At 40.7% G+C, this 23064-nt stretch overlaps 1 protein-coding gene across 1 annotated transcript in view; it reads left to right on the top strand.

Moving 5' to 3' along the window:
* The window catches only part of LOC121521674 (gamma-aminobutyric acid receptor subunit rho-2-like), a 68649-nt gene extending 45935 nt beyond the window's left edge, over nucleotides 1–22714 (top strand). The window contains exons 4-9 of the mRNA XM_041805808.1: nucleotides 13861–14084; nucleotides 14172–14254; nucleotides 15871–16011; nucleotides 19972–20124; nucleotides 22095–22303; nucleotides 22397–22714. Coding sequence (XP_041661742.1) covers nucleotides 13861–14084; nucleotides 14172–14254; nucleotides 15871–16011; nucleotides 19972–20124; nucleotides 22095–22303; nucleotides 22397–22714 — 1128 coding nt within the window. The remainder of the gene's footprint in view (nucleotides 1–13860; nucleotides 14085–14171; nucleotides 14255–15870; nucleotides 16012–19971; nucleotides 20125–22094; nucleotides 22304–22396) is intronic.
* Nucleotides 22715–23064: the final 350 nt, after the last annotated feature.

Raw genomic sequence — 23064 nt, 5'->3', positions numbered from 1 at the left:
AAACTGCTCAAGCTCTGTCAGGCTGCACAGGGATCAGGTGTTAACAGCTCTTTCCAAGTCCAGCCAGGAATTCTCTTTTGGATTGAGGTCTGGGCTTTGACTCAACCACTCCAGAGCATTCACCTTGTTGTCTTTAAACCATTTCTATGTAGCGTTCGCTGTGTGCTTCGGGTTATTGTCTTGTTGGAAAATAAATCTTCTCTCAGGTCCCAAGTTCTCTTGCAGACTGAAGAACATTATCCTCTAGTAACTTCCTATTTTGCTGCATTCATTTTACCCTCTACCTTTAAAAGCCTTCAAGGACTGACTGCCAAGAAGCATCCCCACAGCATGATGCTGCCAATACCATGCTTCACAATCGGGATGATGTGTTTGTGGTGATGTGCAGGGTTTAATGTCCACAAAAAAGTGTGTCTTGTCTGATAAACAAAAAGTACCATTTTGCTCTCACCAGACCAAAGAACTTTCTTTCACTTCCACTGCCTTTTGGCAAAATCTAGTCCAGATTTAATCTGAGGTTTTTTTTTCTTCTTCTTCTTTCAACAGTGGCTTTCTCTTTCTGTACTGGAACACAGCATTTTGTCATGTCATTATGCAACACAATGTTAAATCATACAACACAGCCTGTTTCACATTGTAGCATAAACAAAGAAGTGTGACATAATGTAGCAAGACACAACATAGTTAGACACAATGTAGCATGGCAATATGTAGCAAGTCAAAATGTAGCATGGCACTACATAGTGTGGCACAACAGCATGGCACAATGAAGCATGCAACTATGAAGCCTGGCATTATATAACATGGCACGATGTAGAACAGCACAATGTGGTGCAGCATGGTATAGCACAACAACATGTAGCACGGCACAGTGTAGTGTGTCCCGATGTAGCGATTCACAATGTAGCATGGCACAATGCAGCATGTCACGATGTAGAACACTACAATGTCGCATGTTAAGATGTAGCACTTAACAATGCAGCATGGCACAATGTAGCATGGCAAAATGTAGCATTGCATTATTTAGCGTTGCACAATGAAGTGTTACACAGTTTAGCGTGGCAAAACTAGGTGCAGCACAATGTAGCGCAGCCCAATGCAGAGCAGCACAAAGTAGCACAACACTATGAAGCATGGCATAATGTTGCATGGCACATTAAAGAGCAGCATGACGGAGCGCAGCACATTGTAGCTTGGCATCAAAGAGCACAATGCAATGATATGCAGCACAATGTAGTGTGTCAAAATGTAATGTGTCACATTGTAGTGCGTCACAATGTAGCCCAGCACAGTCTAGCACAACAACATGAAGCACCGCACAATGTAGCATGTCACAATGTAGCATGTCATGTTGTAGCAAATAACTATGCAGCATGGCACAATGTAGCATGTCACAATGTACCATGTCACGATGTAGCAGGCCACAATGTAGCATGCCACGATGTAGCACGTCACAGTTTAGCATGGCACAATGTAGAGCAGCACAAAGTAGCACACCAGTATAAAGCGTGGCATAATGTGGCATGGCACAATGAAGAGCAGAACGATGAAGCACGGCACATTGTAGCCTGGCACAAAAGATCGCTACGCAGTGTAGGGATCTATAATGTAGAGTGTCACAGTTTAGCGTAGCACAGTGAAGCACGGCATAATGTAGCATTATTCCAACATTCCTAATATGATCAGTTAACCCCCAAGTTTGACAAAAAATACTGCACTGCATTCTTGAAATTTTATGTTTACAAGGTTCGACAAAATGACCTTGACCTTTGACCTCCAAAATCTAATCAGTTTTTTTTTTGGGAGGTTTGAGTTTGAGGAAAATCTCTCAACATATTCTTGAGAATTACAGTTCTTCAGCAAGGAATGAACACAAGGCCCAATGCCTTGACCTTTGAATGCCAAAATCTAATCAGTTCATCCTTGAGTCACCTTGAACATTTCCACAAAGTTTGATGAAGACCACTTTTAGTGTTGCGGAGATACTATCATGTTTATAAGAATGGCATGGACATATGGACAGCCAGAACCATAACATCTGCCATCACCCATGCAGAACATAAAAATCTGCTCCTGTGACAGCTCTAAATTGTTGTACATGTATTTACAGCAATCTGATATTCTAGTATCGCTGCATGAACCTCAAATAAGTAATTAAAGTAGTCTCAATTTTGGCTGTATTAAAAGAGGATTACTGGAATCACTCTAACTTAATTTTCAATCAGGTCTGAAAGCCCACACTCACAAACTGAAAGTAATGAGATTATAGAAAAAGTAGAAATATCATGTTGGTATTAATGCCACTGTTCCACTGGATTATGCTCCTGTTGGCAGATTGAGCGAGTAAATCTGACAGACTGAGTTTGAAGTAGCTGACTTTCATGGATGAGCTCAAACTGCTTCAACACACAGAGGAGAAGCTCTGACGAGGCAACTAATGATCCAAAAACCATCTTCATGGGAGAAGAATTCAATCATTTTAAGTTTGCAGCGTGTTTTTGCATATTTTAAAGTTGATAAAACTTAACCCTAAACATCAGGAACAGTACACTGAGACTTCAGTAGACGTGGTTCTCAGTCTAAAAAACAGGCTGGAATAGCTGTTAAATGATCCTTAAGGGAAAATCTGCTGATCAGAGTACAACCACAAAACGTTTTTTGTTTATTTGCTGGGTCACTGGTGGGTTCAGGTTGTTATTTTAAGTGTCTGACAACATTACAGAAAGGGTCTCTACTGAAACAGAGCCTGTATTAGAGAGGAGGCTGAGCTCTACAAACCAGAAACAGCTGTTACATTCCATCCTTTGCCAAAAACTGGACTTCACAGTTTTCTGTCATGTGTGCAATACTGGAGTCTGGTGGGCAAAAAGTGCTCAAGACATGGCAGCTACCATTGGCCTCTATCTGGAGCTGCAGCACAGGGCATTTCAATTCTCCAACTTTTCAAAACAACGCATGCTTACATCATCTGACAATGATCAACAGCAGATCAACAGCAGATAACAGACATTAATTTAAACTACGTTTTTTGTCGCAGTGGACCTTTATACACCTCCAGGGACTATATTCAAATCACTAAAACCATGAAAGTCTGAGCCAGAACTTTGCTTTGGTGATGCTTACGTACAAACAGTACAGCGCAGAACTTTGAAGGCATTTTTGAGCCAAGCATTGAGGCTGAAGTAAGGCCTAGATGTGGCTAGTAAGCTGCTTAAAGGAACCATTGGGCAGAAAGGAGGACAGAACAACCCCAGTAGTGCTCTGGATATCATTGCATATTAATGGGAAAATAATCTGTTGAAAAAATAACAATGTTGACACCTTTAGGGTACAGTAAGGGGTGAATGTATTGAGTAAGTATGGCCAAGGATAATGTCAAGGTACATAGTAGGGTTGCCACAGGCCCCTGCTTGTGCTGTGGATTTCCCAAGGCCATGGAACAGTCTCCGGGCCTATGGTGATTGATTTATAGCCCAGAAGCATTGTTAAAACAAAAAAATAATCAACCAATCACAAATTTCCTTACTGTCTGTGCAAAGTTTAGACCCTTGTAGTTGCTGTTCTCTCATTCTACCTGTCTGCTTATAGTCTTTAGATTGTATAAGCAGTAAGGTCTTTGACCCTCTCTGCTTTCACATCCAGAGGCTTTTTTAAACCAGCATGGAGATGCTGAGAAGAGGGATAAGAGGCTGGTGCTCATCGCCGTGCTGCTCTTGCTACTGAATCTAATTTTTTGGCTGACCGCTGAGGTCAGCCCTACAGATGGCCCTGTAAGTCCCTGACTGAGTGAGTGACGTTACTTTCAAAGCCATACCATACAGAGTTGGGTTTGGTTGTACCGCAACTTAGAAGATAGCATTATTTGAAATGGGACACCAAATTTTTAGGTGCACCAAAGTATTGGAACAGAGACTGAAAGGGAATAAGACTTAATATTTTAGTCACAAATCCTTTGCTTGCAGTAACTGCATCAAGTCTGTGAACTTTAGCACTCTTCTTTTGTGATGTTTTTCCAGGCTCTCACCCCTGCCTCTTTCAGTTGTTGTTTGTTTTTTGGGGGGTTACTCCCTTTATTCTCATCTTTTGCAGGTAAAATGCACGTTCTATAGGGTTTAGGTCTGGAGATTTACTTGGTCGATCTCAAAGCTTCCACTTCTTTACCCTGATGAACTCCTTTGTTGTTTTGGGTCATTACCTTGCTGCATGATGAAGGATCACTCAATCAGTTTTGTTGCGTCTTTCTTTAAATTGGCAGACAAAATGTTTCTGTAGACTTCTGAGTTCATTTCTGCTGCCATCATGCTTTAAATTATCAATGAGGATTAATGAGCCTGTCCCAGAGGAAGCCATGCAAGCCCAAACCATGACACTACCTCCACTGTGTTTCACAGATGAGCTTGTATGTTTGGGATCATCAGTCCATAAAACTTTGTCCCATAATGTTTGAGGCCTGTCTCTGTACTTTTCCAGCCTGGCCTTCCTGTTCTTCTTGCTAATGAGTGGTTAGTAACTTCTCGTGTAGCCCCTGTACTTTTGTTCATGAAGTCTTCTGTGAACAGTAGATGGTGATATCTTCACTCCTGCCCTCTGGAAATTGTTGCTGATGCCACTAACAGTTGTTTTAGTGTCCTTCTTTACAGCTTTGACAATGTTTCTGTCATTAACTGACACTGTCTTCCTTGGTCTACCCATGTAACATCTGTTACAGAGTACACTAGTGGTCTCTTTCTTCTTCAGGACTTAATGGTTGTGCAGGCTATGACCAATGATTGTGAAATGGCTCTGATTGATTTTGCCTCTTCTCTTGGCTTCACAATTGCTTGTTTTTTACCCATAAACAGCTCTCTGGTTTTCATGTTGGTTACAAAGCAGGCAAGTTTTCCCCTTCTATAGTAAAAGATACAAACTAGTAAAAACAGAAATGAAATATCTCCAGAGCTATAGGTGAATATTTTTTATGGTTTAGCTTTTGAGCAGTTTTGTCTGGGTTCAATTTAAACCATGCAAAAGAGTTAATAAAAAATATAGATGGATGGGATTTCAACCTCCATCTGATGGAGTTTTTAAAGGAAACCTTTCGTGGCATTCATCACGGTCTATCCTGACTTAACACACAGGTGTTGCCTGACCATCGGTTTACACAGCGTGAGCTAGCAACCCTCCATTACTTCTATAGATCCAACTTCACATATACTATGAATCTTAGAAAAACAAAAACAACTTACTTTTTCAGCACGTGGGTTGTCTGTCCAAGTCTTTAATTTGGATACACCAGATCATGAGCCGTACTTATTGGAATAAGTAGATCTCATTAGTATACATCTGTGATCTGATGCACTGATAATGGAGGGATTTCTTCATTTGGAGAGGAATGATGAAAAAAACTTTCTTTTAGTTGTACTAATGAAGCTGTTCTTTTCAGTTGGATAATCAGCGTCTGATTACTGAAACTCATTGCTGGGATGTTGATTTTGTTCAAAGTCAGACTGATGCATGTTGAGTAATGTAATTAAATCAACCTGCTGTTCTGGAAGCAGAAATTGGATCCAAAAAACTGTCGTCCTGATGTTGTGTAAGCCTCCGTTTGAAGGACGAGTGAGGATTACTCTTCATTGGGACCTCGGAGTTGTGTATTTAATTGTTTCTGAGCAGACAGCGGTGAAATAAATAATGACTTCAGAGCACGGCTGCTCTTAATGACATTATGTCATACCACAAAGGCATGATGTTCAACGGTGACACTGCAAATTATCTACCGCTGCATCATTTACAAATGGCAGGTTATGCAAAAACAAGGTTTTCAAGGACATGGAGGGGGTTTGGGAAAAGACCAAAATTCAAAATATGCTCGGGTGCATGTTGGCATTCAGCCTGCAGGCCCGTCAACAACACATTCACTTCAGTGCCGTCACGGTTAGTCTTCGTATAAGAACTCCAAACAGCAGGATCCAAATGTTTCTGAATATTTATGTAAAGTCAGGGTGCTTTCACATCAAGGACATGAGCCCTGACCCTAAAGTCCAGTTTCATTTTGTGAGTCTGAACCCAGGTGTACCGTACCTAAAGAGTCAGCCTGATAGTCTTTTGTATTCTGCAAAGATCATGCAGCTGAAAGCACACCAAAGTCCACACAGCCTGTGAATCTGAAAGAATTTGGATAATTGGATGCAGTCATAAGGATAGAAAACTCACTGTAATGTCATCTACAGAGCAATTTTCTCCTTAAGTTTGCCCCAAATGACCTCATCAGCTGCTAAGTGAAGCTGCAGCAGAAGAACTCTTTAATTGAGCGTGTATTAACTTCATCAAAGGTGCATTTTGCTGCTAATACAATGAACTTTCAATTTGTCATTAGCAGTAATGGCTAACACTGCTCTTTAACTTTGAATAGTCACACTAAAAATTCAGATATCATGTCCTGTTACAATCACTGTGTCTTAAATGGTGGTATGAGGTTCAATCTAAACTGTACAGATAAACTACTTAGTTTGTAACGTAAAATGGGGCAGACACTGCAAGACAATCCTGACATTTTTGAAAAGTTAAAGGCAGACATGTGTAATCATTTCTAAAATTCACAGCTTGCAACCAGTGTGACTTGACGTGCTGAATCAAAGGCATTATCATCGGACGACTTTATTCGAGTTGAGACGGCTTGGTTGAGACAACTCCAACCGTCGCCAGCATTATTCTTAAACGATTTTGTCGCATCATCAATCTTTGATCTGAACTGGGTTCAACAATACAACTTTTCATCTATCATTATGTCGCCTAATCTATCATTGGGCACTATAGAGCCTGTAAATATAAAAGCAATCATTTCAAACTTTCTTACATTCCTACCTCAATCACACTGTTCAACAAAAAACAGACTGCAGTCCCAAATGTTCCCTAGTTTTGTGTATCCACAAGTGCTATACCTTCCTGGCACCTGCTTGCATGTTAGCACTCTTTGTGGTAGGTAGTCTAGCTGGTAATGTGTAATGTCCTTTTTTTGCGTGTATATTCAGTGGTTTTCTTGCAGTGTGGAAGTTGGAATTGTCAGTATTTATTGTATGAATTCTTATGATGTTGGATGCTTTCAGGCACTTTATATAGTATTACAGACTCTGTATTTTATTCTTAAATCTTGATGTTTGCATGTCAGTGTATGTTTTGAGCTGTGTATGTTGCACTACTGCCCAAGGCAAATTTCCCTTCTGGGACAATAAAGTATATCTCATCTTCTGTGTAGCTCTCACAATTTCAAAATCTGTTAAGATTTTAAAATCAGCTAATGTGAGGCTTTAGCTAAGGTGTTGTCATTTGTTTTATTTTTGCTTTTACCTTAGAGCAGGGTTTCCCAAAGTGGGGACTGGGACTCCTGGGGAGCCAGCAAGACAAGACAAAAAACAAGGATATTTAAAATGATTTAAAGTGGTATATCTATCCAACCATCCATCCATCCATTTTCTATACCGCTTATCTCATAAGGGGTCGTGGGGAGGGGGGGCTGGAGCCTATCCCAGCTGTCATTGGGCAAGAGGCGGGGTACACCCTGGACTGGTCACCAGTCAATCACAGGGCTGACATATAGAGACAGACAACCAGGCATACTCACACCTACGGCCAATTTAGAGTCACCAATCAACCCAGTGAGCATGTTTTTGGTGGTGGGAGGAAGCAGGAGTACCTGGAGAGAATCCACACATACACGGGGGAGAACATGCAAACTCTGCACAGAAAGGCATAGGTATATTTATCCATTATTATAAAATATATCCTTGAAAAAAATTCAATGCCTAAATGTAAGTAATGTACAGCGGAGGAGTAGGGCCACTGAAAAAAAAAAATGTGAGAAGCAAATTTTTTTCCAATTCTAAAAAAAATGTCAAAATTCTGAGATTAAAATTCAGTTTTTCTTTTCTCAGAATTTAAAAAAAAAAAAAAAGGTCCAACGGGGGAAAAAAAGTGATACATTGTGGTCAAAATTAACATCAATTTGAATTTGAAATTCAAAAAATGGCCCTAAACCAAAATGTTCCTACCCACAGACTATTGTATGAATAATGTATAAGTGTTATCTAATGATTTTAGTCAATATATTTAAATCACATTATTACAACCTCCAGACAGAGCCTTGCACCCCCCTGAAATCTCTGGCACCCCCCAATGGGGGTCCCTGGGTTGAGAAACTCAGCCTATAGTCTCAGAAATTAACTTCTTAGTCAGTGTCTCTGTCTTCCTTCTGAGTCAGTTTGTCTCTGTACCATGAGTCAAAAGTTCCAGCCTTATGATCTTCGTAAACACAGTTCATGATTTTTTTTTAATGTGTTCACAAAAAAGTCACACACTTGGACTTGCACACAGAGTCTGATGCATTTATTTTTCTATTCATTGCATTTGTCGTGTTTCTTATATTGCACATTGATGTCTAAACTTTGGCCATTATTTACAGACACACTTTTTTTGCATCAGTCCAAGTCATTTAAACGGTTGTTTGATTACTCAGAATAGCCGCTTCTGCTTCATTTTCCCTCATTCACCACCCTCCCTCCGCTCTCTCCACTGAGACCTCTCTTTAAACACTGTGAATTGCCTGTTTATTGTGTCGGTATTGAAAATGAAACATGATCGATAGTGTGCCAAAGTTCGGCCTCACAGCCATGTAACAGAGACTGAATTAAAAAGTTGACCTCCATCTCCCCAACATGACAGTGCTGTGAAGCGTGATCTGGTGCTGTCTGAAGAGCTCTGGTCAGGATGGGTGAACCCAGATTGATTTTTCAACGAGTCAAAGAGTCACAGAATCATCTTCACTCTTTTTCTCTCTGCAGTACAAAACAATTTTCTACATTTTCTAAGGGAATGCAAATAAAATACATCAGACTCAGGGTGTAAGGTTTGAGTGTATGACTTAAAAAAAAAAATAACAGACAGAACAGATGCATCCAAAAAATAACAGACTCAGTGTGCAAAGACCCTCACTCCTAACAGAGACCTTTAAAAGCTATATGCACAAGCTTGTGCATCACAGCCCTGTGTGAATCTTTTTAACTCAGTCCTTTTGTTGCATGGCTGTAAGTGCAAATTTGGTCCTTATCTATCATGTTTGGTTGCTGATATCCACTTGATGCATGGGAACATAAAAGTGTTTGATGTGAAGTTTTATTGCAAGAGAAAAAAGGGAGCCGAAGCTGTTGCTTTGATGCATCAATAACCCGTTTAAATGAATGTGAGGAATACAAAAAGAGCACACATTTACACCTGTTCCCATAAAATAATGATGGACAAAAGTTTGAAGTCAGTGTGTGAAAATGATGAACACAACATAAGGTCATAATTCTTTATATACATACATACCTTTCCACTATTTTTACTATAAAAAGTGTCCTGTTTATGTAAAATGAATAAAATGTTCACTAATTAAATAGAAAAGAATTCCTTCTGTTCTCTCAGAGAGTGATAGTAACTTAACAAGGTCACATTAAAGTTAAATGGTTAACAGTAACCCTGTTTCCTCCGTCCGTGATTCTGTTAATGCGAAAATCATAGGGCCCTACATACAGCATGTTGGGATGAAAACAATGGACTCAGTGTGAAAAGGCCTTTAGTTCCTTGTTTTCAGACTTTTTTTGCTGTTTTGGATTGTAGCCTATCCCAGCTGGCATTGGGTGAGAGGCAGGCTACACCCTGCACTGGTCGCTAATCAATCACAGGGATGACATAAAGAGACTCATTCACACGTACAGCCAATTTTAGAGTGACAATTTAACCTAATGAGCATGTTTTTGGTGGTGGGAGGAAGCTGGAGTACCAGGAGAGAGCCCACACATTCACCGGGAGAACATGCAAGCTCCACACAGAAAGGCTCTGACCGTGAAGCAAACCAGGAAACTTCCCTGTGCCGCTGTGCAGCCCTGATTTTAGATTTGTATTTACACATTTACTGTGTCTCAGTAAAAACTGTAATTTCACTTCAGAGACTGTCACATCTCCTGTGGTTCGGTGGTCATTACACTGGGCTCATGGAAAACTAAGCAGGAGTAGCTAGAACTTAACCTTGCCAAGCAGATGGATACACTCGTTTCCTTGTTTCTCACTGGCGAATCCATTTTGCAAAGATCCCGTCTGAACCGTTTGGGCTTGGTTAGAAAGTGACAGGACCAATCAGCAACGAGGAGCAGTACTTTCAGGTGCGGCAGAGTCATGATGTAAGCAAACAGCAACAAGAGTCCGATGCAATTGTAGGGGAAGGCATTAGCATGGATGCTGCTAAAGCGCCAGCTTTGTCATAACTTGACAACATTTCTTTATTAAAAGAAGAACAAAGAACAGCATTGAGTTGTTTTCTTTTCAAAAATGACAAAAGTCGTGTACTGACATGTCTATAGTCGCCATGGTTCGTGTTATTACTCGGTAGCTGCGCATGCGCACCTCGGTCGCAGCTACATCATATGTTTTGTTGCTCTGATTGGCCCAGGTTTTTTTTTTTTGAAGCCTCTGCCCTTACCCAAACGCTTAGTATTGAAGGTTTTCCAGATGGATGAGTGAAACAAGTCCAACTGGCATGTCAGGTTAGCTAGAATTAGCACAGGACAGTTGTAGCCTCCACAGTTAACGGCTGTTGCACAGTCAGATCATGAAGAAGGACTGTGGTACTTTCTGTGGTAAAAATGCTATAAAGAAGGGATGAACATGAGGCCTGATCACCTTGACCTTTGATTTCCAAAACTTCATCAGTTATTCCTTGAAACTTTGTAGATGTTGGTGCAGTGATAGAAGAAAATCCAAAGCATTCCTTAGCTATCACAAGGGATGTGCACAAACCCAATGATCTTGACCTTTGACGTATGACCTCCAAAATTAAGTCAGTACTAAGGATGGGAACAATTAACCGATGACTGATTAATTGGTCGTTAAGAATTTGGTCCATCACGGGGAATTTAGTCAATCTGATGTTGGCATTTAATAAAGAGACTAAACACATCTTACTCTGCACTCCACAACAATATCTACCGACATGACATTGTGAGTGGGGTTTAACAAAAGCAATGAGACATCTTACCCCCCCAGGGGGTGATTTAACTTAAGGAGAGAGGGAGAGGGCGAACAGAAGAAGTACTTGAGCAGCGCAATGCATTATATATAAATATGAGTTTCCGTTAGCCGGCATTGGCCGGTAAAAAGGGCGGAAGTCTGGCAGATAAAAATATCACCGGTCAAAATGTCCTGCAGAAAACATGCCAATGAACAGATAAGTAAATACTAAATGCTTGCAGATTATATTTTGTGTAACCTAGAAAATATGTCGCGAGGATGCGTTAATATAAACTGAAAGTAGCCTGATCTTACTACATCTACTGTCCTGCTGTGCTGGGGTTGTTTATCTCCTCAGACGGCAAGCACATGGCTAATTATGTATGCACGATGATGAAAAACCCAAGCCTTCTCTCTGAGCATGCAGTTCTGCTGGGGACCATGCTGGAAAAGTTTGACCAGTACATTCTCGGAAAGCAGAATTTTAATCTAAGTGAGATTTTCCTGGTTAACCAAAGGCTTAATATCATCAGCGGTATGGAGGGATTTTATGTCATCACTGCGAGTAATGAAGAGGCTGAAACAAAGGGAAATGTATAGCTGAGTGGCTGAAACCCCGATGCAGCAACAGAGAGGTGGCCTACACCGAGCAGAATAGTGGACTTCGATAAACTACCTATGACCAATCCTCAGATAAAGTTGGATTGTAGTCAACACAGAATCACATCGTGCAGAATGGCAAGGACCGCTTGGAGCTCATAACAAAGGCTCCATCCCTCTTCCCCGTAGCTGGCCGTTAATGCTTGGGATGTCCTGGCTAATTAGCAGAAGTAGTCTTGGATAAGCTGTTAATGAGAGGAGGACTGGACTGGACTATCTGCTGTGGAGCATTTGTCTTTTCGGGACTAGTCCAAATAAACAAGGATGGTTGGATTTCCAGCTTTAGCAGAGGTTACAGTTATATCATCATGAGGACTGATATTAGCAACTGACAGTAAGACTCATTTATTATTTGAAATGTGGAGTTTTAACGCAGTGTCCAGTTAACAGAGCACCTTTGTTGTGTGTTTGGATGCTTCGTTGTTGTTGGAGGATGGTATTTGGCTGTTATAAGCTGCTAAGTTATGATAGCATGACCCTGATGAAGGCTACGTGCCGAAACGCGTCAGTCTAATAAAGTTGTTCTTTTAACTACAAGTGTTGCTGGAGATTTCTCTTCTGTTCAAGACCCTCCTCATCTCCATGCACCTTGGGAGTTGGTGAAGTTGTGCCAGATTTACCCACTTCAGATCTACTAAGCTATGATAGCAGCCAATGTGCTAACAGGCTAATGGTGCTGATGTGAAGCTAACTGTTGTTGTTGATGAGTTTAGCGTGGGCGTATAATGTTTAACTGACTGCATGTGTACGAAAAAGCACCTGCTAGGAAAAAGGGGCAGGATTTAGGTGTAACGTCTTCCTGTGTTGGAACTTTCTCAGCTGGTGAAAAACTTTAAATGTTACTAGATCATAAACATGTCCTCAATAAAAAAAATCATAAAAAAATAGACTAAGTTTGAACTTATGCAAAGCTTCTACAGTCCGCTGAAGGACTTTAAAGTTTTTGTGAGGCTTTAGACAGTTTAGTTAGCAGCCAAGGTTAGCACCTCTCATTAGTGAACTCAGCACATCACTATTCACTGCACAGACTCTGACGTGCCCCTGAACTCATCTACACTCCTCAAAGTTTCTTTAATGATTGAAGCCAAGACTGTGACGTGTGGATGTAGACTTTCTTTCAAACTGCTATGCTCTTGTAAAATAGCAGAGATGGGAGTAGAGTTTTTATGATACTAAATGTTTAAACTTCAATAAAGAGGTTGCAAACAACAAGCAACACTGATACGTGTTTCAGTGCCATTCTAACTAAAAAAATACAATACCTGTCTTTTTTATCAGTTATCAAAAATTGCAAGAAACCCATTCCTTTTGAGAGGCAGATTTCCCCCAAAAATCTTATGTGTACATTAGAGATGTCACTGCAACTATTGCACCTCTATGATCTCTTTGGTTTTTGGTCCAGCCACTGAAGTGGAGTGTTAGGTTGATGACAGAGCTCAAAGTCAGTCCTTCCAAATTACAAGTCTTTGCTGTCGACCTCATGCCATTCTCTATAAGAAAAAGATTACTGACAAAAGAAAATGAACCAATGTTTTAACGAGAACAGCGGTCCAGATTGGAGTAAACTGCAACGGTCCTACAGTGACATCCAGGCTAACAGCTAATGCCGGATAATAGTCAGAGTGGAGAAACAGAAGTCCCTGATATCTGATGTTGGATGATCATATTGCCAAAATAAGCAAACATACTTTTACATACTGTCCAGAATAGTTTAAATACATGTTGGTGATGTATTTTTACATTTTTGACAGTGTGCTAAAGATTGGCTGCAAATTTTGCAGTTTTTTTTTCTTTGATATACAGCTGTCTGAAGATGTAGATGTAGTTTTAAAGCTTTGTTACTTTTCCATACAACTGATCCTTAACTCGAAGGAGTATGTATCAAGCATCAAAAAGAATGGAAAACTCTGACAGCCTCAGATAGGAGTGGAAGCATCAGCCTCACTCTTCCTGTGGAAACACGAGGCAGACTGAGGTATTCTAGGACTAATGGACACTGTAGATTCTGCTTAGTTAACATATGTTCAGCACTTTTCTCCACTGTGTATATTAAGTCATAAAGAATCCATATAATCCAGGATCTACAGCTGTGTAATCCCAGCAGAACTCCGTAAACGAGCGAATCCTCGCAGTGAGACTTAATCCAAACACGGGATCTAACAGCCTCTCCTCCCCCCTCAGGACTTCACCATGACCCTGTATCTGAGGCATTACTGGAAGGACGAGCGGCTTGCCTTCCCCAGCACCACCAACAAGAGCATGACGTTTGATGGGCGCCTGGTGAAAAAGATCTGGGTGCCCGATGTCTTCTTCGTCCACTCCAAGAGGTCGTTTATCCACGACACCACCACCGACAACATCATGCTGCGGGTGTTTCCTGACGGTCACGTCCTCTACAGCCTGAGGTGAGACTTAAATCCTCCCCACCCATCCTACATACACAGATCCATGCCCTCACTGGTGACATTTACTCTCTGCTTTTAATCCCACAGGGTTACAGTCACCGCTGCGTGCAACATGGATTTCAGCCGCTTCCCGCTGGACTCTCAGACGTGCACGCTGGAGCTGGAGAGCTGTGAGTGTCTCTGACTCTTCACTGAAGTGCTGAGGAGACAGTGTGGATAATGGGCTGCTCATTATTAAAGGCCTCAAGTGTTTTGTTTTTTTTTTTTCAGAATTTAAAATGCTGCTTCAATCAGCAACTAGCTGATTTTACACCCTGAGCTGTATGGTGGCCCTGAGAGCACAAATCACTGCATTAAAAAGAAACCAACACATGCAATCAAAAAACTCAAATCAGAGCAAGTTTTTCATCTAATTTCTAGTCAAAATGTCTAATAATACTTAGGCCTGAAGTCATTACTAAGAGAACAAATATCTGCCAATCAGGCAAGAATTTTTTTTTTTACTTCTTACAAATAATTCAGATATATTTTTGGTTTTATAACATGTTTGTCTGCACTTTCCTAAGAATTGGCATTATTCCAGTGTGATTTCCAGTCAAATCAAATATCCAACTTCTTTTCGTGATACTACAAATAGTTCTAGCATTAAATCTTGTGTATATTAGATGAACTTTAAACAGCTAGAAGAAGTGGGCTTCAGCATGGTATGGATGTTCATGCATGAGAACAAACAAAGGCTCTAGGGTTGTAACAGTTCACCGGTATCACTGTTCAGTTTGGTGTCACAGTTCCTTACAGGTTTGGTCCAACAGACTAGAAGTCCCAGATGAAAATTTTTATGCTTTTCATATTCAATATTTTGAAATGTCAGTAATGTCAGAACATTTGTTTCTATCTAGTGTTGTTTTTTAAACCTGTGACAGTTGAAATTATTAGGTAAGTATAAAAAGGATAAAATATGTGCATCCCAGAACAATGTCTCATAGTTATGATTTATAAAGTGGCGGCAGGATGATAGTCCAGTGTACTCACAGTGACACCTGTATTCCCACACCCACTTACACATCACAGGGTGTGAGCTGGCAGGAGAGTAACACAGCATGTGACACACCAAAACTCAGATAAAACATGTATATAAAAAAATGACTCTCAAAACAATCAGACATTTCTATACTAGAGAAAAGTTAAAGGGATACTTCAACATTTTGGCAAATTCGTCCATTGTCATAATCCCTATAGTCTTATTTATAGGTTCTTTACCTTCAGTTGTCAGTGCAAGCTGTTTTTAGATCGGCCGCAGCCGAGTTTGGACCTGCTGTGCCAACTCAATGTAAGCAGATGGTATTCTGGCTTTCCCTCATCAAACTCATCAAATACACAATCCAACAACTCCAAAACGCTCTCGTGGACGAGTTGTGACCTGCACATTCACCACGCTATGAAATAATCATGGAACATTACGAGACAGAGATGTTTTAAAGCTAAATGCAAAGCCGATACTACACTCCAGGCATGGCTCCTGCACTGTGTCACTCCGCCCAGTGGTTTACTCAAGAAATAGTTCCGAGTATTTGCTTCATGCATCGTAATGTTACACAATTATACGTTATTATTTCATAGCGAGAATCACATGCATTTCTGCATGTACAGGAGGTATTTGTTCTCTTAACAATTTGAGTGTTGGCTAGTGGGTGACTGTGGAGGGGGACAGTCATGCTTTGGCAGGATATGGGGCACCTAAGCCTTGTGTTAGTGCTTTCTTACCCTCATACTCTCTGTCCCGTAGACGCCTACACAGATGAAGACCTGATGCTCTACTGGAAAAGCGGAGATGAGTCCCTGAGTACCGACGACAGAATTTCTCTGTCTCAGTTTCTCATCCAGAAGTTCCACACCACATCCAGACTGGCTTTCTACAGCAGCACAGGTAGATACACCACTTTATCTGAGCTTCATAGGTCTGACAAATCCTTTTCTCAACACATGTAATGATTAAACTGAAGTTATGCTAATGCGGTGCATATTTTAAATAAATCCATCTTTAAGAAGCCGAAATTAAAAAATAAATTAGAGTAATCAGCAGGGACTCTTCACCCCAAGTTGTGCTGATGGGTAAATCAGACCCTCGTTTTGCCAAGTCAGAAGTAATCACATCTGCAGAGTTGAACCTCAGTGAGGAAATCTGAAGAGGCTCAAGGCAAGGCTGTCAGAGAAAGTTAATTTACATAACATATATAATGCAGTAAGGATATATAAGTGCTTCACATGTGCACTTAATGGAGATGATTTAAAGAGGCAAACATGCATTATGAAATAGGAATCTCATGATGGAAGAGCATGAAGAGTACTGAACATGGACTATGAGCGGGCGTAGAGAGCTAGAACCATCAGTTCAATACGGTCAACCTCAAGATTGGCATTTTCACACTTGGGGCTGGAGGTGACAAGCTTGATATTTCCAAAGTTGTAGCAAAGGTTAAGCTAATGCTTGCTTTAGCTTTACAGGCAGAATGCATCAGTAATTCACTGGGATAAAACTCTGGCTGGATAAAATCAAGCTTTAAAACACCTGTATAGAGAATAAGATCAGTAGACTCCTCAAGGAGTCTTTAGCACAACCCAAATGCTGTGAAAAGTCACACCCAAGGACCTCTGATAATTCAGGAATCACCCCCAAAAGTCAGTGTTTTTATAGCACAGCCATACTGGATAGGCTAAGTCTTTAATTTACTCAAATTTATACCACTGTTTTGTTTTGAAAGTAGTGAGGCACTTTTCAAGTGAGTAGCCAGGCTATTGAGCCCATCTTTAGAGTTTTTCCCCCTCTATATTCAATAAATGGAGAGTGACTGGAGGGTATTTCCGCTGTTGATGTAGTGGTTACCCAGCAAATGAATTGAACAAATACAGCAATGCACTCTTATTCTTGTTAAGTAACAATATGTAACTCTTTTAACTTTGATCTTACATGACAATTACTTTTAACAGATAGAGTGGCAGCTATCCACTGAGTGCCCTGTCAGCTGCTTTCAGCACCATGTAACTTTGGGAGCAGAACCACGGTTTTCTTCTCTTTACAGTTTTGGCACAAGTTTCCACACCAGCCCTCAGCTAAAAAGAAGCCAGTTATTGGACTAGGTACTGTTTAATACAATAACCGAGGTAAAGAGACAGAAGCTCTATGGGCTGGTCATTGTGAGGGAAAAAGGAAAACAAAGAGACTGGCCCAAAAGTGCATCAGTTTACCAGGAAAATGTCACAGGACTCTCATTTATTAACATTGTGTGCAAACAAAACTGGGACTGAAGTTGGTATGAACCACTTCCCATGCAAAGGAGAGCGGAAAAATTAATCAAAAAAATAATCAAAACCAACATTAGGAGCCTCTAACTGACAAAAACCGGCCGTGTCAATATTTTCCCCTTGAATTCTCTCTCCACTAATGCACCAGCCCCTTAAAATTAAACTACTGGCGTCACGTGATAAGCACCCAGGTGTCGCAAGGCATGTGGCCTGCTGGAAATGCAAAAGAAGTACTTGTCATGTAACATTATCCCATCCAGTCTTCTGAAACTCAATCACCTGTGCAACCTGAGCAACAGATTAATTTTCTAGTTATTATACAGCAGCTGCCAAAACTGCCCTAGGAACTAAACGGTACCAGATCCCCTCAGCCTATTCGGAGGCCATATCTGGCTGCATGTTCCTTTCAGTTATCTATTTTAGAATTATACAAATATTTACAGAACAAACAGAGTCGGAGGTTGGGGGTGGAATACTTGTTCATTAATAATAATCGAGGTAAAAAGTTCAATTAATCGTGATTTGGATTTTTCTTTGACTTCCTGTCTGTTGCCATTGTGGTTCATTAGAAAAAACAGTTTCAGCTCATTTTTATTCATAAGAAAATTGGGAATAAAGTTGAAGAAGGGACTTATAAAGTGTCTATCAGACAGTTAGAGACTGCTACCTGCAGAACTTTAATCATTTTAAGGACTGAAGAGCAGCTGCTCCCCACCTTGATTCCCTGGAGTCCCACCAACACATATCAAGAAAAGCTAAGCCTCTTCAGGACCAGCACAAGTAAAAAGTGACAGAAAAAACAAAGACTTTAGTTGCCTAATTGAAAAATCCCTGAAAAAATAGTTCTTGTATGAACTATATGAGATGTGAGATGTATCATGATTTTAGTCAGTGTGAAAATCTTATTTTGACAGATTCAAAGCCTAGCGCCCCCTGAGATCTTTGTACATCCGCCTCCCACGGGGTCCGGAACCCCAGGATGGGAATCAATAAGGATATCTGTTTTTATCCCGGTGCAAATCAACCATGTTTGTCATTTGTAAACTGCAGATTGACAAATATATTCCAGCACACACAGAGCTGATAATAATAACCCAGTCTCAATCTGCATCTCAGTATTTGTGGTGGTAAATTTTTGTTTATTTTGGGTCTCTACCAATAGTCTTTTTAAAAACAGACTGCTTTGGATATTGTTAAAAAATATTTGGTACTGGTAATGCCTTTTCTCAATTTTTTTCCCCAAAACATTTGATCACAAATTACTTTAATTTCCCCCTTTTCATTTCTGCTATACTTACATGAACATGTTTACACTTCTTTTTCAAAGACACAGCACTTTTCCTGCCCAAACTCTTTTCACTTGTCACTCAATATTTAGTTATGACAACATTTAATCCACACAGATGAGAAAATGTAAAATAATGTGAAAATAAAATGGTGGAAGAGTAGCATTCACTTGGACAGCCGCCCAGGTGTCATCTAACTGGTTAACAGATTGTCCACATAAAGGCACTGATACCTGCAAAACAGAGGGTGCACTTTAATGTCTTTAAGCTGAATATAAAACAGGAGGAGTGTAGTGCTTTAAAAATTATTGCTGTCATACAGCGCCTCGGTGTTATCAATCAGAAATGTCGGTTCATTTGAGTAAATCACAGATTTTGGTACCAGACTGACGTCAGGGGAGATTGCACAGAGGCCTCAGTGAACAGTGCTGTGGTCACTAAACAGAGGATTAACAACACTGACAATAACTTTAATTATTATTACAGATCCCCAGGTTAAAACTAATCCCTTATAAGTAGGTCTTTAGCCTTTGAATTTACATTACACGAACTTGTTTAATAAAGGTACCATCAAGTTTTGTTGTTGCCTACAGTGAATAAAGGACTGGGATGGCTTATTACGGTTTGTATACTCTAGAAATAGATGTGCAAAAATACTGAAGAAGTTTGCTTTTCATGATATGTCCTCTTTAACTTTGCACCTCTATTTTCTCCCCATGGACCAGGAGTTGGCAAAGCAGCTGGTGCACGAAAATTGAACCTTTAGATCAAGACTTTAATGAGATATCCTTTCCATTGTGGGAATTAGACATCGTTAGAGACATCCTTAACCTTTAGGTTTTTGAAGTCTCAAACTGAAGAATTAAATCCAGAGTCAGTAGCAGCTTGTCTTTGCAGAAGTGGTGCCCTAGTTTTAACCACAATGCACAGAGCTGGTTGACAATGCCAGTCAAGGACACTGTGGTTAGTCTCCCTGTCATAATAAGATTACTTATGTACCCAGAGAAAAAGATGTTCCAAGGAGAAACATTTCTGAAGTTGTGAAACTAGAGCATTGATATGGAAAGCACACCTTTGGGCTTTTATGATATTTCCCCCTCACATTACCGCTCTGTGCTCTGCTGTTATAGATTTCTTTGTTTAGTTTAAAAGCCCTCCAGGTATCAATAATTCCTGTTCATATAAATTGATAATTCCACCCGATTCTGTGTCATCTCAGCTCATAGTTATCTGTTTATTTCCCATGGGTCCTGTTAAACAGTCTGCAAGCTTGGCTGATGTTTCTTTTGTGTCTCCAGGCTGGTACAACCGTCTGTACATCAACTTCACGCTGCGGCGACACATCTTCTTCTTCCTGCTGCAGACGTACTTCCCCGCCACGCTCATGGTCATGCTGTCCTGGGTGTCCTTCTGGATCGACCGCAGGGCCGTTCCTGCCAGGGTCTCACTGGGTAAAACCATATAACAAATACTGTTCATTTTCATTGTGTATGTAAAGCAAGAGGAGAGCACAGCTCAGTTTAGCAAAATAAAAGCCTGTAGCAACTCCAAATCAGTGTTCAAAAGGATGTTTTCTTATCATTCCTGAGTGCCAGCTGAGAATTAATAGAAGACTTAGTTAGACCCACATTCATTTATAATTGAAACAGAGTGTATACACTTTTTGCCTAAACCAGTGGTTTTCAACTGGTGGGTCAGGACCCAAAAGTGGGTCATGAAACTATTTCCAGTGGGTTGGGTAGGTGTGCCTGGAAAACAATGTGGCAAAAAGTCTATGATGTACAGAAGCCCTAAGCAGACATACATACAGTACATTCATACAGAATGTATGAATGTACTGTAAATAAAATTTAGCCTTTTTCTCAAGATTTTAACTTATTTATCTCCTTTTCCCTGGATAACAAAGCTAGTTTTCCAAGAAAAGTTGGAAATTTCTTGAGAAATGACCACATGGGGGAAATGGAGTAAAATAATGTAAATGTAAAAATAATGTAAGCATTTATGCTCTTCTGCAAAGATGGATTTTTTTTATTAAAGGGGATATATTATGCAAAATAGACTTTTTCAGGCTTTTCTAGCCTGATCTGTCCAGAATTCCCACAAGTACCAGAAAAATCCATCCCCCCCCCCCCCCTTTCCTCCACCTTTCAGAAAATATGTGCTGAAACAAGCCGTTCTCAGCTTTTCCCCTCATGATGTCACGTGGCGAGTTAGCCTCGCTCTCAGGTTCGGTTGGCCCTCCCTGCTCACACTCCTCTCCTGATCTTCGAGGATCAGAAGAGCCACATCCATTCGGCCACACCCATTTCCTGAGAGGGGTGTGGTGAGGGGTGAAGTCAGACAGCTCAGTAACATTTAAAGCCACAGAAACAAAAACAGCTTGTTTTGAGCAGGGCTAAAATAGAGGGGGCTTTTAGACATGCAAAAATCCAATACTAGAGTGTTTTTCAGCAACAGACTTCACAGGCATGTTCTGGGGACCTCTGAGACCAAAATAAACTTGTCTTAAATGGTTAAAATATATCCCCTTTAACATGTTTAATTATTCTGCCACCATTACATAATTTTGAGTTGTTGAACATTTATTTAAACTTTGGGTCGTGATTTCTCATAAGCAGGTGGTGTTTGGTCCTGATACCCAACCAGCTGAGACCCACTGGCCTAAACAATATGCTGATGATGGAACTTATCTGGACTACTGAAATCATCAAGTTTGATCTGACATACTCAGATTTATTGACATTATCTTATTTTTAGATATTTATATCAATACTTAGCATAACATTTGCTTCCTAATGTAGCTGGTCATTGGCTTCCAATTAAATCTGCTGAGCTTGTTGAAAGGTAGAAACTAGTGCTGTCAATAGGTTTAAAGAAATCAATCAGTCAACGATGTTGATGATCTGCTGGCTTTGGCGACTTATTAGTGATTGCATTAGTTAGCTTAGATGTTGACATTTTGTGGTAAATCCAGGTCTGTTGGACTCCCCCGGTGTAGCCTGATGACCATGGCTTGATCCCGTGTTGTTGTTAACGTCTTTGCTAACACTAGCAATGGTGCTTTGCCTGAAGGTGGTAGACTTCAGACTCATTGTGCTTCAGTGGAAAGACAGTTCATCACTGCAGTATGTACACACAGCTTTGGTTTTATCTTAACTTTTAATTGACGGCATTTTGAAAAGAAAATTGCCATTCGACAGACCTGGGTCTCTTCTGTTGTGTCGGTCTAATGATGCTATCCACGCCTTACAGAAGTCCTTACAGAAGCTTCTCTAGCGAGCCTGACCTCTAAATAGTTTCTCCACTTAAGTAACTTTGTTCTACATGTTTCATGACTTTTTGATACCCAACACACAGAGCTGGTAAGTTTTAAGTATTCCCTAACATCTGCTTTTCTAATGAAAGACTGTCTGTTCTCCAGGTATAACCACGGTGCTCACCATGTCAACCATCATCACAGGAGTCAACGCCTCCATGCCTAGAGTCTCCTACATCAAAGCTGTGGACATTTACCTCTGGGTCAGTTTCGTCTTTGTGTTCCTGTCTGTGCTTGAATATGCAGCTGTCAACTACCTGACCACGATGAGAGACGGAAAAGACCGCAGGCTCCGAGAAAAAGCCCGGGAGCAGGTACAGAGACATTTCAGAAAAGGAATTTGCTCCAAATGGCGTTTTCACCTCTTCAATCAAACTTGATCCCATTTCCTGTCTTTTTTTTTCTAGTCCCAGACTCTCCCCTGCACCTGCGGCATGTCCCACGCCAGGACCATGATGCTGGACGGAACGTACAGTGAAGCTGACGCCAACAGTCTGGCTGGGTATACGAGGGCATCGATGGCAGCTGAGGACTCTTCAGAAAAACAGGAGCGAATGGTGGTGCATCTGTCCCTGGACAATGAGCCCACAGGGAACAAGCAGAAGAAGGGAATCCGCGGCTTCAGGATCATCCAGAACACCCATGCTATTGACACTTACTCACGCATGATCTTCCCTGGATCCTACATCCTGTTTAATCTGATCTACTGGTGTGTGTACTGCTGAGCCTGGGCAATTTAGCAAAAACTACAACAGAGGAACCTCTGAATGGAGGAAGTTGATTCCATTTTGCAGGTTTGGTGCAAACATCAGAGACCTCTGGGTTTAAATATCTGCACATGTGGATAACTCTTCAGCCCTGGACTGATCAGATCTCCTTCATAATCCAATCACAAGCTCACATTTGCCCTAATCATAATACAAAAACTTTGTGGGCTGGTTGCACTGCATTTTTAGACAAGACACCATTTTAACATAAAAGTTTTACCTGTCATATTTCAAAATCCCAGAATTGCTCACTTTTGCAGAACATTCATCAGCGCACTTGCTGCCCCCTCTTTGAACATGATGGGGCA

This window comes from Cheilinus undulatus, linkage group 14, assembly GCF_018320785.1.
Source record: "Cheilinus undulatus linkage group 14, ASM1832078v1, whole genome shotgun sequence".
Lineage (NCBI taxonomy): Eukaryota > Metazoa > Chordata > Actinopteri > Labriformes > Labridae > Cheilinus > Cheilinus undulatus.
Note: the sequence above shows the minus strand (reverse complement) of the source record. Positions and strands in the feature narration are given on the sequence as shown.